This window comes from Panthera onca, chromosome A2, assembly GCF_046562875.1.
Source record: "Panthera onca isolate mPanOnc1 chromosome A2, mPanOnc1 haplotype 2, whole genome shotgun sequence".
In the NCBI taxonomy this organism is placed as follows: Eukaryota; Metazoa; Chordata; class Mammalia; order Carnivora; family Felidae; genus Panthera; species Panthera onca.
This window is the reverse complement of record NC_138340.1, coordinates 116,229,293-116,242,667: the sequence shown is the minus strand read 5'-3', so window position 1 is coordinate 116,242,667 and position 13,375 is coordinate 116,229,293. Positions and strand designations below refer to the sequence as shown.

The 13,375-nt window shown below is 42.5% G+C and overlaps 1 protein-coding gene across 1 annotated transcript; it reads right to left on the bottom strand.

Moving 5' to 3' along the window:
* Nucleotides 1-1,646: 1,646 nt before the first annotated feature.
* NPY (neuropeptide Y) lies at nt 1,647-9,478 on the bottom strand. The gene is made up of 5 exons (XM_060632729.3): nt 9,362-9,478; nt 8,953-9,041; nt 7,876-8,063; nt 3,700-3,780; nt 1,647-1,850 (listed from the first exon to the last, which is right to left on the bottom strand). Exons 1-5 carry the CDS (start codon nt 9,468-9,470, stop codon nt 1,826-1,828), a joined length of 492 nt encoding a protein of 163 aa, XP_060488712.1. The 5' UTR covers nt 9,471-9,478; the 3' UTR covers nt 1,647-1,825.
* Nucleotides 9,479-13,375: the final 3,897 nt, after the last annotated feature.

Genomic DNA, 13,375 nt, shown 5'->3' with positions numbered 1-13,375 from the left:
ATGAATCTGTGCTGCCAGTCAACTTATTTTGCATAATAATAACTTCAGTAAAGAACTTTTGACGTGTGATAAGAATATATTAGGTTGGTAAAGAACTTTTGACGTGTGATAAGAAATTATGACTTATTCAACATTTTAAGATAAAAAAAAACACTTTACATATTGGTGTGGTAGATCCCCCCACTTCTCCTGGCATAGGGAAGAGGAGATACGTTCCAGGACTCCCAGTAGATGCTTGAACCCGTGTAGAGTACCAAACCCTACATAAACTGTTTTTTCCTATGCAGACGTACCTATGATAAAGTTTAACTTATAAACTAGGCACAGGAAGAGATTAATAACAATGACTAATAATGAAATAGAACAATTATAACAATATACAGTAATAAAAGTTATGTGAATGTGGCCTCTCTCTCTCAAAATATTTTACTATGCTGTACTCACCTTATTCTTCTGAAATTTGAGATGATCAAACGCCTAAGTGATGAGATGAAGTGAGGGGAATGACGTAGGCGTTGTGACGTAAAGTTAGGCTACTAGTGACCTTCTGATGATTTGTCAGAAGGAAGAACATCTCCTTCCAGCCACAGTTGTCCGCACGTAATGGAAACTGCAGACAGCGAAACTATAGATAAGGATATTTAGTTCGAAGTACAAGGAAACAAAGATAAGGACAAATGTAGGAAAATCACAGAACAATTTCATTAAAGGTAATTATGTTCTGTAGTATCACTGTCTTCAATGGCTGAAGAAACAGAATTCTTTATATACAGAGAATATTTTCTATACTCTAAGATTCCCTAAGACGTAATGTATATGGGGGTTTTGTAAGCAATAAAACAACACATAAAAATATTTTTATTGTGTGGTCCAAAGTAAAATATAGGATGGGACCCATTTTCTCATTTTCTTTGTTTTGGAAATTACATGTAAGAACTCGGTACCATAAATTTTAAACTAAACCCATGCATAGGTACATGAAGGATGGGGAAAGTTTAATAACCTTTAGCTAAATTAATTAACATACCCCATGTTCTGTGAAAAAGTAGTCATTCCTACTCAGTGTATTCCTGTTTATGACTCAAATTCTTAGTGTATTGGCCTAAATACACGCATAGATCTGAGCTGTCTGATATGATAGCTGCTAAAAACATGTGGCTATTGAAATTAAAACCCAATAAAATTTAGAACTCAGTCCCTCATTTGTATTTGCTACATGCATGTACTCAAAAACCACATGTGGCTGGTGGTTACTATATTAGAGAAGAGGACATTTTGCAGAAAGTTCTATTAGACAGCAATCCTTTCTGCTGATAGCTAAGGCTATCAGGTTAATAATGATTTCATGTGTATGTGGGGGAAAGTTCAGCAAATTATTCTAAGTTAGCATTCCTCTGCTCAATGTTTCCAAATAATTTTGTTCCCTCTCTCTTTCTCTCTCTCTCACTCACTCACACACGCACACACACACACACACACAGCTGAGTCTTGATCATCATTAATCATCATATCTTTATAACTTCCATAGTCACTGCTTTAACACTGGTGAAGCGAACCTTGAACCTCCTACTGAGATTGCGATGTAACGAATAACTTAAAATAATTCTGACTACTGCAACAACAGATTTTTTTCATTGAGGAACATACACGTTTGAATGCTTGGTACTTTATTTAAACACACGTATATACAAGGACAACAAAGGGAAACTCTGCAGAGTTGAGCACAGTGGCTGCATGCATTGGGAGGACCGGCAGACTCTAGTTTTACAGGATGAAATATGGGTTGAAAAATAGGAAAAGACTGGAGAGCAAGTTTCATTTCCCATCACCACATAGAAGGGTCTTCCAGCCTGTCAAACATAAGAAGCAAAGCACGTAAGAGAAGCTTCCCAGCCTCCTGGGAGGCTTACAGAAAGTGAGACATTCAGTTCTGAACTGAAAGATGATCAGAAACTGCTGAAAAGGCTCCTGTTGGCATTCTAAATAGGAGGTCAGGTAGAATATCAGAGCAGGAGACAGTGGCATCATATGCAGAGACCCAGCTGAGTAGTTTTCACTCATGTTCACGGGAGTCTCAAGCAAATCTCAGAGTATTTAAGAGGCCCTGTATTTATCAAAGGAGCCAAAGAACTCTGCAATATTTCTGAAGATCAAAACTACAGGAATTACACAAAATGGTAACAAGAAAGTTATTGTTACTCAATTCTGAATATGCTTTTGTTTTCCTGCAAGGCTTTTTATGTAGTAAGATACTATTTTTATAAAGAACACTTTTTAATAAAATAGCGTTCACAGGCAACTTCGAAGCTCTCAAGTTTTGCCTCCTCCTAACGGCACAGGATTGAGGCTGTCTCCATCAGGGTGCAATTAACTGTATTTCATGCACCAACCGTTAGACTTTAAGCCACAAAACAAAGAGTAGCAGCAAGGTTATTAAGTTTGGATGGTTCCTTTCCTTACCCAAAGCAGATAAGGTTTACCCTAAACTTTTTACCATGGCAAATATCACACGCAGGTCAATGAAACCTTAAAGGCATCTATTGTTTAGTATTAAAAACAACCCTTATGAATTTTCCACCTGCTTCCCTTGCATTTGCTGTTTAAATCTGGGTTGATATCTCCAGACAAGAACACTGGAGTTTTATTCCAGTCCAAATTGTTACTTCCTTCAGAGAAAACAAACCCGACAACTTTAGACCTGCACCTTTGCCCAGACTGGCCATTTCAAGAGAGGACAGAAGGACGATGGGAGGGAAAGTAAGTGGCTCAGCAGGTCACCCCACTTGTTCCTGGGGAGAACCGCAATAAAGAGGGACACGCCAGTCACACTCACTGAGCAAGTGTTCTAGTGACCTCTTCTGGGGAACCTGGTTCTTGACATTGTCTAGCTTTGGGTTTAAGGCAGACAAGCTCCCACAGAAATGGATGAAACCATATGCCACGTGATCGAGGTAGGAGGCATCAGACAGAAGAGCCAGAAAGTTATGAAAACAGAGGAGGGCCAGGCTGCTTCCCAACAGCCTTCATTGTCCAATATTTGACACCAGCTCTTGGCGGGCTCCTCTCCCCCAGATGGCTCCACATTCCCAGAAAACCCCAAGGTTACAGACAAGTCCCTAAGAATATTATGTCCTTAACATTCATTCCTTGAAGTTTCTTTGTGATATTGAGCTTGAAATATGTCAAAAAGTAAACACTAGCCCCCACCCAGCCAAGACTGATCTCCGGCTTCATGTAAAATGAGGAAGATTAGAGTAAGACTCATGAGTGATATCTGCAGGATTTTTAGACACTCCACATACTGTATGAAAACTAAAGATTACCCCGGCCAAAGATGGACTGCCGGTCATTTCAATGTAGAGATAGGGACTCACTCTATGTTCTCTCAATTCTAACACAGTTAGAAATTCTATATAGAGTCATTTCTGAGGTGAAAGTCACTTATATTTAAAATTTTCAAAGGAGCACCAAATAATCTGTGGTTGAAAATAATACCCCACAGAAGTTTAGAGATTTGCAAATTAGTCCATGAAAAGAAAGGTCCTCACTGCCCTTTTCCCCATCTCCATTTCTGCCAAAATGCTACCTGGTCTGGAAGACTCATTCCAATGTCTCCCCCCTCCCAGGCAGCCCTCTGGGATTTCCCTCCCCCATGCATTTTGAGCTCTGCAACAATGTCCCCACACAGGCTTTTCATACCTAGTTCTGGGAACGTTTTCTGTGCTTTCTCTCATCAAGAGGTCTGAAATCAGTGTCTCAGGGCTAGATCGTTTTCCATACCTTAAAAAAAAAAGGGGGGAAAGTCTTTTATAACAAGTTTGAAATATTCATAAAAAGGAAAAATATTTAGAAAAAAAAGGAAGATAGTCTCCCTCTTGGCTGATCATCTGCTAACAATATAATATAGTTATATGAAATAGACACTATCAGAAATATTATTTCAAATTATAAATATATATAATTTGGGGGCACCTGGGTGGCTCAGTCAGTTAAGTGTCAGCTTTGGCTCAGGTCATGATCTCACAGTTCGTGGGTTCAAGCCGCTCTGTGCTGACAACTCAGAGCCTGGAGCCTGCTTCAGATTCGGTGTCTCCCTCTCTCTCTTTCTGCCTCTTCCCCCACTAGTGCTCTCTGTCTTTCAAAAGTAAGAAAATTTTTAAAAAATGATAAATATGTATAATTTTGCTTAAATAACAAGTTAGCAGGTTATTTGAACCAATAGAAATTTTTAGTTAAATTCTTGCCTTTTTATACTACCACAAACAATACATATATAGAAACTTTTATAACTAAGTGACAGGAAATAAAAATACATTGCAGTATGATTTTAAATGTTTCCATAATTAGTTAATTGGCTATAGTTCTGATGATATACAGCAGTTTAAATCTTAACAAAGAAACCAGATGATTGTTCAGAAACAGCCTTAGGAAAAAAAAATCATCAGACAGAAGTTCTTGACCTACCTGTGTCTTCGAATCTCAGTTTTCTCATTTGTAAAAAAAATCACAACTCGTTTTTAAATTGGAGTCTTTGTAGAAATCTAATGTGAGTCACAACGTTTTGAAAGCAACTTAGTGAAACACAAATGCAAGGTATTGCTGTTGAAATTCACCCATTCTTACAGAAAGCAATAAACATGGGTCCTATATTTTCCATACTTATTTGGGGTACCAAAAGCTAAAAACCTTCTTTCATGCTCTAATTTAAACTGCCCTGTAAATATAAAGGAATCTCACTGGTCCGTTGAAAGACTGTGGAATCTTACTGGTCTTTTTTCTCCTAGAGCAGGATGTGGATAGGACTATATGTGAATGCAAGTATATGTTATTTGTTCCAGGTGAGTGCGGACACTGGTCTATCTCTATCTCTCTCTCTCTGTCACTGCTGAAGGGTCTACCAAGTTGTATCTTTTTCCCTTTCTCAGAAAAGACCTTGTATACCAGAAACCACGTTGTTCACAAATGAAAAACTAGCCTGGATGGATTAGCTAATAAGCAAAACAGCAAAACAAAGTATACCCTGCCTATCAAGTGCAATTAAATCCAAATCTTTTGGAAAGATTTCCTATTATTGTTCCTTTGCTGGGGCTTAAAGGAAGCAAAAACAAACAAATTGCCCCCCCCCCCCATCATTTATAAGATTTCCTCAAGATTTTCTACAGTTGTGATGTCAAACTGTAGATTGTTGCTTATATACCTATTTATTCTGTTCATCCGTTGATTTTATTAACCTTAAAACTCTTGAGCAACCTTAACTCATTTATCTTCATCATGCTCCAGTGAATAGAGGAACTGACGAATGTTTTCTACAATTTACTAGTAAAGAAGCTAAATCTAAAATAGCAGGATTCACAGTCATGAAGTGGCACCCAGGACAGCATTGTTCACTATTCTTCCTTCTCTGCTTAATTCTGGATTCTCCTGCTGCTCTACAATGTTTCACCTGTCAAAGATAGAGTCTCTGGGGGAAAAAAAAAAAATCTCAAATCTGGCTCTACATTGATATCACCTGGGAAGCTTGTAAACCACTGTAAAGCTCAGGTCCCACGCACCCCTGAGGTTCTGATTTAACTAGTCAAGGCTGCAGCCCAGTACTAGCATATTTAAAAAGCTCCCTAAGTGATTCCAATGTCTGACCTGGATGGATAAAGACTAATCTAGGGCTGGGTTTCTCAACTTTGGTACTATTAACATTTTGGGCTAGAAAATTCTTTGTTGTAGGGGGCTGTCCTAGGCATGGTAGGATGGTTAGAACATAAAGTCAGCCCCAGCTGGGAACCACTGATGTAGGGGACTGGAAAAGCCAAATGTGGTAGATCCATGCTCTAGAATAAATGACGCAGCTTTCAGGCAATGAACCAGGAGCGTATAGCTTAAAAACATGGACTGAGTAGAAAAAGGGAGGAGAGAGAATGATATCAGACTACCATTTGTGCCAAATGAAAACACCTATTCACAAATGATGCTGTAATTTTCAAAAATACAAAATTGTGCAGATGATTGGGTTTGTGGGGTGGGAATGGAGATGATGGGTGCAGATGATAAGCCTCTGATGGTTTCTAAGAGGGAATTCATATGAAGATGAGACAAGAAACTCTGGTTCAGGATCAACTCATTCCCACCTAACCTGAATCTCTTCCCAAAAAATTCAAGCCCCTTTCCCTTTATTTTTGTTTCACCAAAGAGGTTGGAGATCACACTCAATGCTGATGGTAGTGACAATATCGAAGGAAAACTCAGTAGGAATGCTTGAATTTCACCACCCCTAAAAAGAAAAGCTTTCATAAGTGTTCTTAGATTCATGACCTGTAAAATGTAGATAATTATACTCACTTCAAGGCTTTGAGGTAAAGACTGGATGAAATAATGCCTAGGGAAACATTTTGAAATGCTAAAGCTTTATACAATGTTAAAAGCTTTCTTTATAGCAATCATCTTTGAAGAAATAAGTTCTACTATGTTATAAGTGACAAAATAAATAACCAACAAAGGTTTTCCTAGATAAACGACAATTAATATCTTTTTTATTTGAACAATTCTTTTCTCTATATGAAAGCATAAGCAAGAATTTGAAGCAATTAACTTTCTGAGAAGTCTACTAGAATATAAAACATTAGTGCTTTTTGCTAACTAAAATGAACAGACTTCAAGGTTCACAAACCAGTACTATTTAACTCCAACATTTTACGTATTTCTGATTCTATGTAAACTGGGACTTTCAAAAGCTTTTTAGGATGTCATATCCCTGTTTGATGAAACAGGAAAAAAATTATTTAAAAAAAAATACAAGTTTGCCCCATTTTGAATCCTTCTCAAGGACTCTCTGACTTGTAAACAGTAAAAAGTATGGTAAAAACAAAAAACAAAATAACACTTTACAAACCATAATTTAAATATGTTAACATTAGTGTTTTTAAAGGGTTGACCCTTTTTAGCTTATCAAGGTCATTTGATCTTGGAATTGAAATAAGATATTGAATGATTTAGAATTAAGATGAACCAATTCAGGTAACAAATTTTAAATCCTGTATTATAGTTTGGATGTGATTTTTTCCCCTAATATTTGATGCTGAGAGTGAAAGCATGGCATTTAATTTTAGCTTTCTGAGGGTTCAGAATAAAGTTTACAATTTTCCAAATTCCATGTAATGCCAGGGTTTATCCTAGAGTGACTAGTTTTCTTCTTAACAAAGCACTAAGTAGGCACTTCCTTCTCAAAACTCACCTGCTATAAAATGGGGAAAGTCTCTGCATTTTAGATCAACTGTTTTCATGCTAAATCTCTATTTATTGGCACCAGGATTTTTAAGTAAAGAGCTGAGACTGAAAAAAAAAAAAAACCCACTGTACAGAAGACAAGAAAATAGCTCTATTTGTTTTTTCCTAAATACTGTCATGCAATTTGCTCTGGGCAGCTTGGAAAATCTGGCAATATCTTTGGCAACCCAGCTGTTTCCTGGTTGGTGTGGTGGTTGTAGTTCCTACACATTCAGCTCACCCTTCTCCCTACAGCACTTCCCTAGAGCATTTCTGACCTGTTTTAGGGGGTCCTTTCCCATCCAGGTTTCCAAACAGTCCCCCAACTGCTCTAAGAACCAAAAACAGCAGGGAGTGAGTGGGAGAAGATGGCCAGCCACACAGCTTAGGGAACCTAAATCTGGGGAGGGGTGGGGTGACGATGTTGTAACTACAGTTGCAGAGGGAAAGTGTTCAGCGCCCTATGCAATTATGCAGGGAACTGAGTATGTGCCTGAAACTGTGCTGCCCTGGGTTACAAGCAAGAAAAAAAAACTGGTCCCTGTCCTCTGAGGTCCCCAGGATCTCAGCTCCTGCAGGCAGGGCGCTCCTTGAGTGGGTCCCGAGGAGCCTACCCACCTCTGCCTGGTGATGAGGTTGATGTAGTGTCGCAGCGCTGAATAGTATCTGGCCATGTCCTCTGCCGGCGCGTCCTCTCCTGGGTTGTCTGGCTTGGAGGGGTACGCCTCGGCCAGCGCGCCCAGGCACACAAGCAGGGACAGGGCGAGGGTCATTCCGGATAGCCCCAGTCGCTTGCTACCCAGCATCTGCCGGCACAGAAGGGAAAGCGGAGAATAGTGGGGTTTGAAAGGATACATACCTCGAACCTCCCTCCTGTATGTCCCTCGCCACCCACACCCCGCTACCACTTGAGAGGGAAGTGGAGGGTGGTGAGCACCGCGCCCCTTACTAAAGGCACCATCTGCCCTGCCCCACCCTTCTGCTCCACGCGAAAAGTCCGCGCAAATTCGGTCCAAGTCGCTGCGCGGAAGAGTCATGCAAGGAGAGGTGTGAGGCGTCGGACCAGAGCTCGCCTGAGCCAGTTTAGATAGTTTACAAACACAAGTAGAAGTTCCTTCCCGTGGGGTGAATAATTGTCACTTTCCTACCCTCCTCCCCAAACCCCGGCCGGAGGAGAAAAGTTTTGTTCTCTAATACTTTTGGTCTGTCTTTGCTGCAGGAGATCGGAAGTTATGGCTGAAGATTCCTTCGGGGTGACAATTTGGGAGAGAGGGGAGAGAACTCCCCGGGCAGGGCAGTCTCAGATCGGATCCCAAGGATCCGGGAAAGTGGCAGGGAGCTTCCAAACTCCGGGGAAACCTCCTTCCAGGCGTCGACCTCCGAGGAAACGGGGTTGGGGGTCGCGTTCCCCTTCATATCCTCCAAAAGATAACCCCAAAGGGACCGCGCGGCCGGGAAGGGGGAGGGGAGGGGAGCGGGAGCAGGGCGGGTGTGCAGTCGGAAAGGACCAGAAGGAGCAAGTGGAATTTAGCCTCCAAGAGAGGTCACCGCGCGTCGGGGCAGGAGAGCACCGAGAGAGGCGCGCAGGGATTGGGGAGCCGGGCACGACCCTCCCGTGGCCCCAGAGTTCCTCCGAGGGTGAGTCGGCGCGGTTCCCCAGCTCCCGCCCCAAGCCGAATGGGTCGTGGCACTCACGGTGGCTGGCGGGCGGGCGGGCGGGTGTGGCTGGGCGGCGAGGGCCGGGCAGTCGGGTGTGCCTCTCCGAGGGGTGAGAGCCAGCGGACCTGGTGTGGAGAGCGGGTCGCAACAGGGCTTTTATGGAGCTCCCTCGCCGCGGCAGGAGGGGCCTCAGGCAATCACGTTCGGGTGACTCCCACCCCGCCACTTCCCGCCCCCGAGTGGCGGGGGACGCGGGAGGGGGCTGGCGCCGTAGTCGCGCCAGCGGCGGCTCCTGTAGCCACCCACACCCAACTCTCCGACCCCAGACCCTGCCCGGGGAGGGGGGCCTGGAGAGGTGCGAGCGTGGGCGCGGGACCAAGCCGACGTCCGAGCCCCTGCCCTCCGGCCGCGCCCAAACCCGGCTTTCCCTCAGACCCCGTCTAACCTTGCCAGAGATGGAAGCAGCTCAGATCGTCTTTGTCGCCTGCCACCGGAACCCCAACCCGTTGGGCGCCAGGGTAGGGGGTACATGAATCCTCTATTTGATGGAGCATCTCCGGGACCCGCGCGGAAGTGGCGCGGGGCGCAATTCCTGTGCGCTTTCGAGTGGAGACAACTTGGGGTGCAGATCTTCCTGCGCGGAAAGCAGGTCCGGGGCGCCTGCTCCAAATCCTGAGTTTAGTGGCTCCCAAAAGGCCCCCTCCTGCTCCCAGGGTCTGAGAATGGGCTTCCGTGGCTTCGGCCCCTTTCCCCAGCTTGTGTTTCGAGGGGATCAGCCCGCTCCAAGTACACGCCCAAACGCTAGGAGCCCTGCTCCATCGGGACCCAAAGAGTGTGGCGTCCGAAAAGACCTCAGAAACCGGACACGGTAAACCCACTTGCTCACTTTGCTGGGAACGAGAGGCGTTTTGACCGTCTGGAGACCCATTAAAGCGCCATGGAACGAAAAATTCTGATCCAAAGCTACTGGCTAATTAAACGAACAGGAATTTCTTCTTTGTTAGCCCTTGGATAGTTACAAATACGCACGTTAACGTTGATTAAGAATGTGGGTTCTGATTGAAATCAAACAGGTTAAGAAAAGAAGAGAGAGATCACCATTAATTTGCATATCACATTAAACCTGTTGAATATGAATATGAATATGAAAGACGCAGAAACCATTCTTACAGAATCAGGATTTTATGCCCTAAAAGTTCCCTAAATGAATGCTCCTAGAAGTCAGACTCTTTCTAAATAAAGTGTTTAGGAAATTAAAGTGTTAAGTTACAGGCTGTTTTAATGTTAAAATGACAAGTGATTCTGTTAAATTGACACTTTGTTTTTGTTCTGTTTCCACCACACTGAGTTAAATATCAATTAATGTGTGGCAAGCTCTGAGCTCTCCCTGCCCTGTGGTGTGTGTGAGTGTGGTGTGTGTGTTACAAATTTTGAACACCACCTCCCTTTCACTTAGGTGAATGCTTCTCTTTCCATATTGCACAAACGTATGACAGGGACACAAATATCAGGGCTCTCAGAGTGGCTTCAGGGTTCTTAATGTCTGGTAAAGTTAGAACAAAGCACCTTCTCACTTACAGCTCTTTCTTGATCAGAGGAAAAAGCTCCGTCCACTTTTCAATAGATAATCTTATTTTTAGAGTGTATCACAGATAACACATCAGTCAAAACTTTGAAGGAGTCAATGAATTCGGAAGAAATCCCTTCTAAGGAGATGCACCATTCTTGCGGGGAGAAGACTGTGTTCATTTGATTAATTTAGCTTACAATAATGTCACTGGTATCCAAAACGAAGAGCTTATTCTCAGGGTTCAGCATTTAGAGATACATTCTTACATCCTTATCCCACTGGCCTTGGGCTATGAATATTACATCTCTTCTCTCGGGTGTTAGCTCCATTAGCTTCTATAGTTTTCTATGCTTCTACATGTAAAGATATACTTACAGCTTATAAATTTGCTTGCGTTTGTTATATGAAAGACACAAAGCAAAGCCAAAACTCCTAAAAATCAAAAGAACAGTTGCTCACCCCAGCATCTCCTTCTAGTTGCTGAGCCATTTCTCTCCTGTGTTTCAAAATCAAGTTTATTTATTTAGTTATATGTATATGCATCCTTAGCAGCTTTACTGAGATACAAGTGAGATATGCTCATCTACAAATGTTTAAAATATTCCATTGGCTATATTCTTACACTCTGTGAGGTCATCACCACATTCAAGGTAGGCAACATATACATAACCACCAAAAGTGTCCTCATATCCCTTTCGTGTCAACATTTATGCTACTTCCTGCCTCTCACCCAGGCAACCATTTTTATTAATTTCTTATGCATCTTTTCTTTTTTATGAAAATAAAAGCAAAACTGAATATATGTTCTATTTTTCCTTTTTTTTAATATTTTTTTTAACGTTTATTCATTTTTGAGACAGAGAGAGACACAGCATGAACAGGGGAGGGGCAGAGAGAGAGGGAAACACAGAATCGGAAGCAGGCTCCAGGCTCTGAGCCATCAGCCCAGAGCCCAACGCGGGGCTGGAACCCGCGGACCACGAGATGGTGACCTGAGCCGAAGTCGGACGCTTAACCGACTGAGCCACCCAGGCGCCCCTATTTTTCCTTTTTTGTAAGCCGAAGAAACATACATACTGTTCAGCACCTTAATCTTATTTAATACTATATCTTGGAAATCTTTCCATTTAGACCTTAAAAGATTATTAACTTATCTCAAGCCCCTCTCCTCTCCTTCCAGGATGGAAGAGTGGGGCTGAAAGTTTCAAGTTCCAATCATGCCTTGAGTTTCCGGTGACCAGCCCTCATCCCCAAACTATCTAGAGCGCCCCGCCCCCACCCCCCACCCCCACCCCCCCCCCCCAGCCACCAGCCATCCTGTCAGCAAACAGACACTCTTCTCACTTTAGACAGACCAAGGCTCTTAGAAGCTGTTGTCAGGAACCAGGTTAACCACCAAATATTAGAACAAAAGATACTCCTAGCACCCTTATCACTCAAAAAATTACAAGAGTTTTAGGAATTCTGGACCAGGAACTGAGAACAAAGACCAAATGTATTTATTATACCACAGGTGGTCAGATCAGGTCTCATTGAAAAGGTGACACTGAGCAAAGACTTGAAGAAAATGAGGGAATAAGCCAAGCAAAACAAAACAAAACAAAACTGAGCAGAGCATCAGAGGCAGAAGAAAACCTGATGTAAAGCCCCTAGGGTGGGTATGTGCCTGGCATTTTCCAAGATGAGCAAGGAAGCCATTGTGGCTGGAGCAAAGTGGGAGAGGAAGAGGATAGTAGGTGAGGTCAGAGAGGAGTGGAAGAAGAGAGATCATCCAGGACTGTGTACATATTTTTGTGCTTATATAAGTGAACTGGAGAGTCATTGCAGGTTTTGAAGCAGAGAAGTGATATGATCTGACCTATATTTTTAATAGAGTCACTCTCACTACTCTGTTAAGAACCTGATGAGCAGCATGAGTGGAGGTACAGAGGCCTGTCTGGAGGCTAGTAGATTAATCCAGTAGAGACATCATGATCACTAGGACTAAGGTGGTGGCAGGAAAGAGGTGAGAAATGGTTGGATTCCAGATATATTTTAAAGGTAGAGCAAAGAGTATAAGAGAAAGAGGAAGGAAGGAAGGAAGGAAGGAAGGAAGGAAGGAAGGAAGGAAGGGAGGGAGGGAGGGAGGGAGGGAGAGAGGGAGGAAGGAGAGAAGGAAGGAAAGAAGGAAAGAGAGAGAAAGAAAGAAGAAAAGAGGAAAGAAACAATTTACTGTTATCAAGATTGAAGGAGGGGAAATCATTACAAGCCTCACAGACATTAAAAGGATAATAAGCAACTTAAATAAAAGGATAATAAGGAATGTTATAAACAACTCTCAAATATAAATTCAACAACTTAGATTAAATGGAATAATTCCTCAAAAACCATAAATGACCAAAACTTAGCTATGATGAAAGAAATAGCCTGAATAGTATTATACCTGGTTCAGATTGTTCAACAGATTCCAAGTAAACCCATACCCTCCTCTTCTCTCAAAGACAAGCTGCTTTAGGCAATAATTTCCTCCCTGCCCTCCCTACCTGTCTGTCTCCTGCTTCCCTCTGGAATATACGTGGAAAGGCATGAGAAAACAGGCAAAGTAGGAGTTCATCACATTTGTTCCTTCCCTGTTTATACTCTGTGTTTCTCCCAGCTAGTAAAACAAATAAACAGAAAATGCCAGTTCTTAGCAGTTTGTCCCAGCTCTATTGTATAAACAGCTATTGTTCTCTCGTGGTAGAGAGAGATGACTGTTTAAAGACCCTCCTGACACTTTTCTTGGCTTCCTTTCCAAATCCCATCCCTCACACCATCTCCCTACTTCCCTCCGAATTGGGACCATCCACTTTTTCAGAACTTTATGTCTTCATATTTCTGTTCATTGTACTGCTTGTGAAGGAGTCAAGT

Excerpts from the sequence above, each read along its gene's own strand:
- NPY (XM_060632729.3), bottom strand. The coding sequence starts at position 9,470 with ATGCTCCATCAAATAGAGGATTCATGTACCCCCTACCCTGGCGCCCAA. Across the intron at positions 9,042-9,361 it reads CTGCTTCCATCTCTGGCAAG|GTCCGCTGGCTCTCACCCCT; the intron begins GTTAGACGGGGT and ends TCTCCACACCAG. Across the intron at positions 3,781-7,875 it reads AACCTCATCACCAGGCAGAG|GTATGGAAAACGATCTAGCC; the intron begins GTGGGTAGGCTC and ends TTTTTTTTTAAG.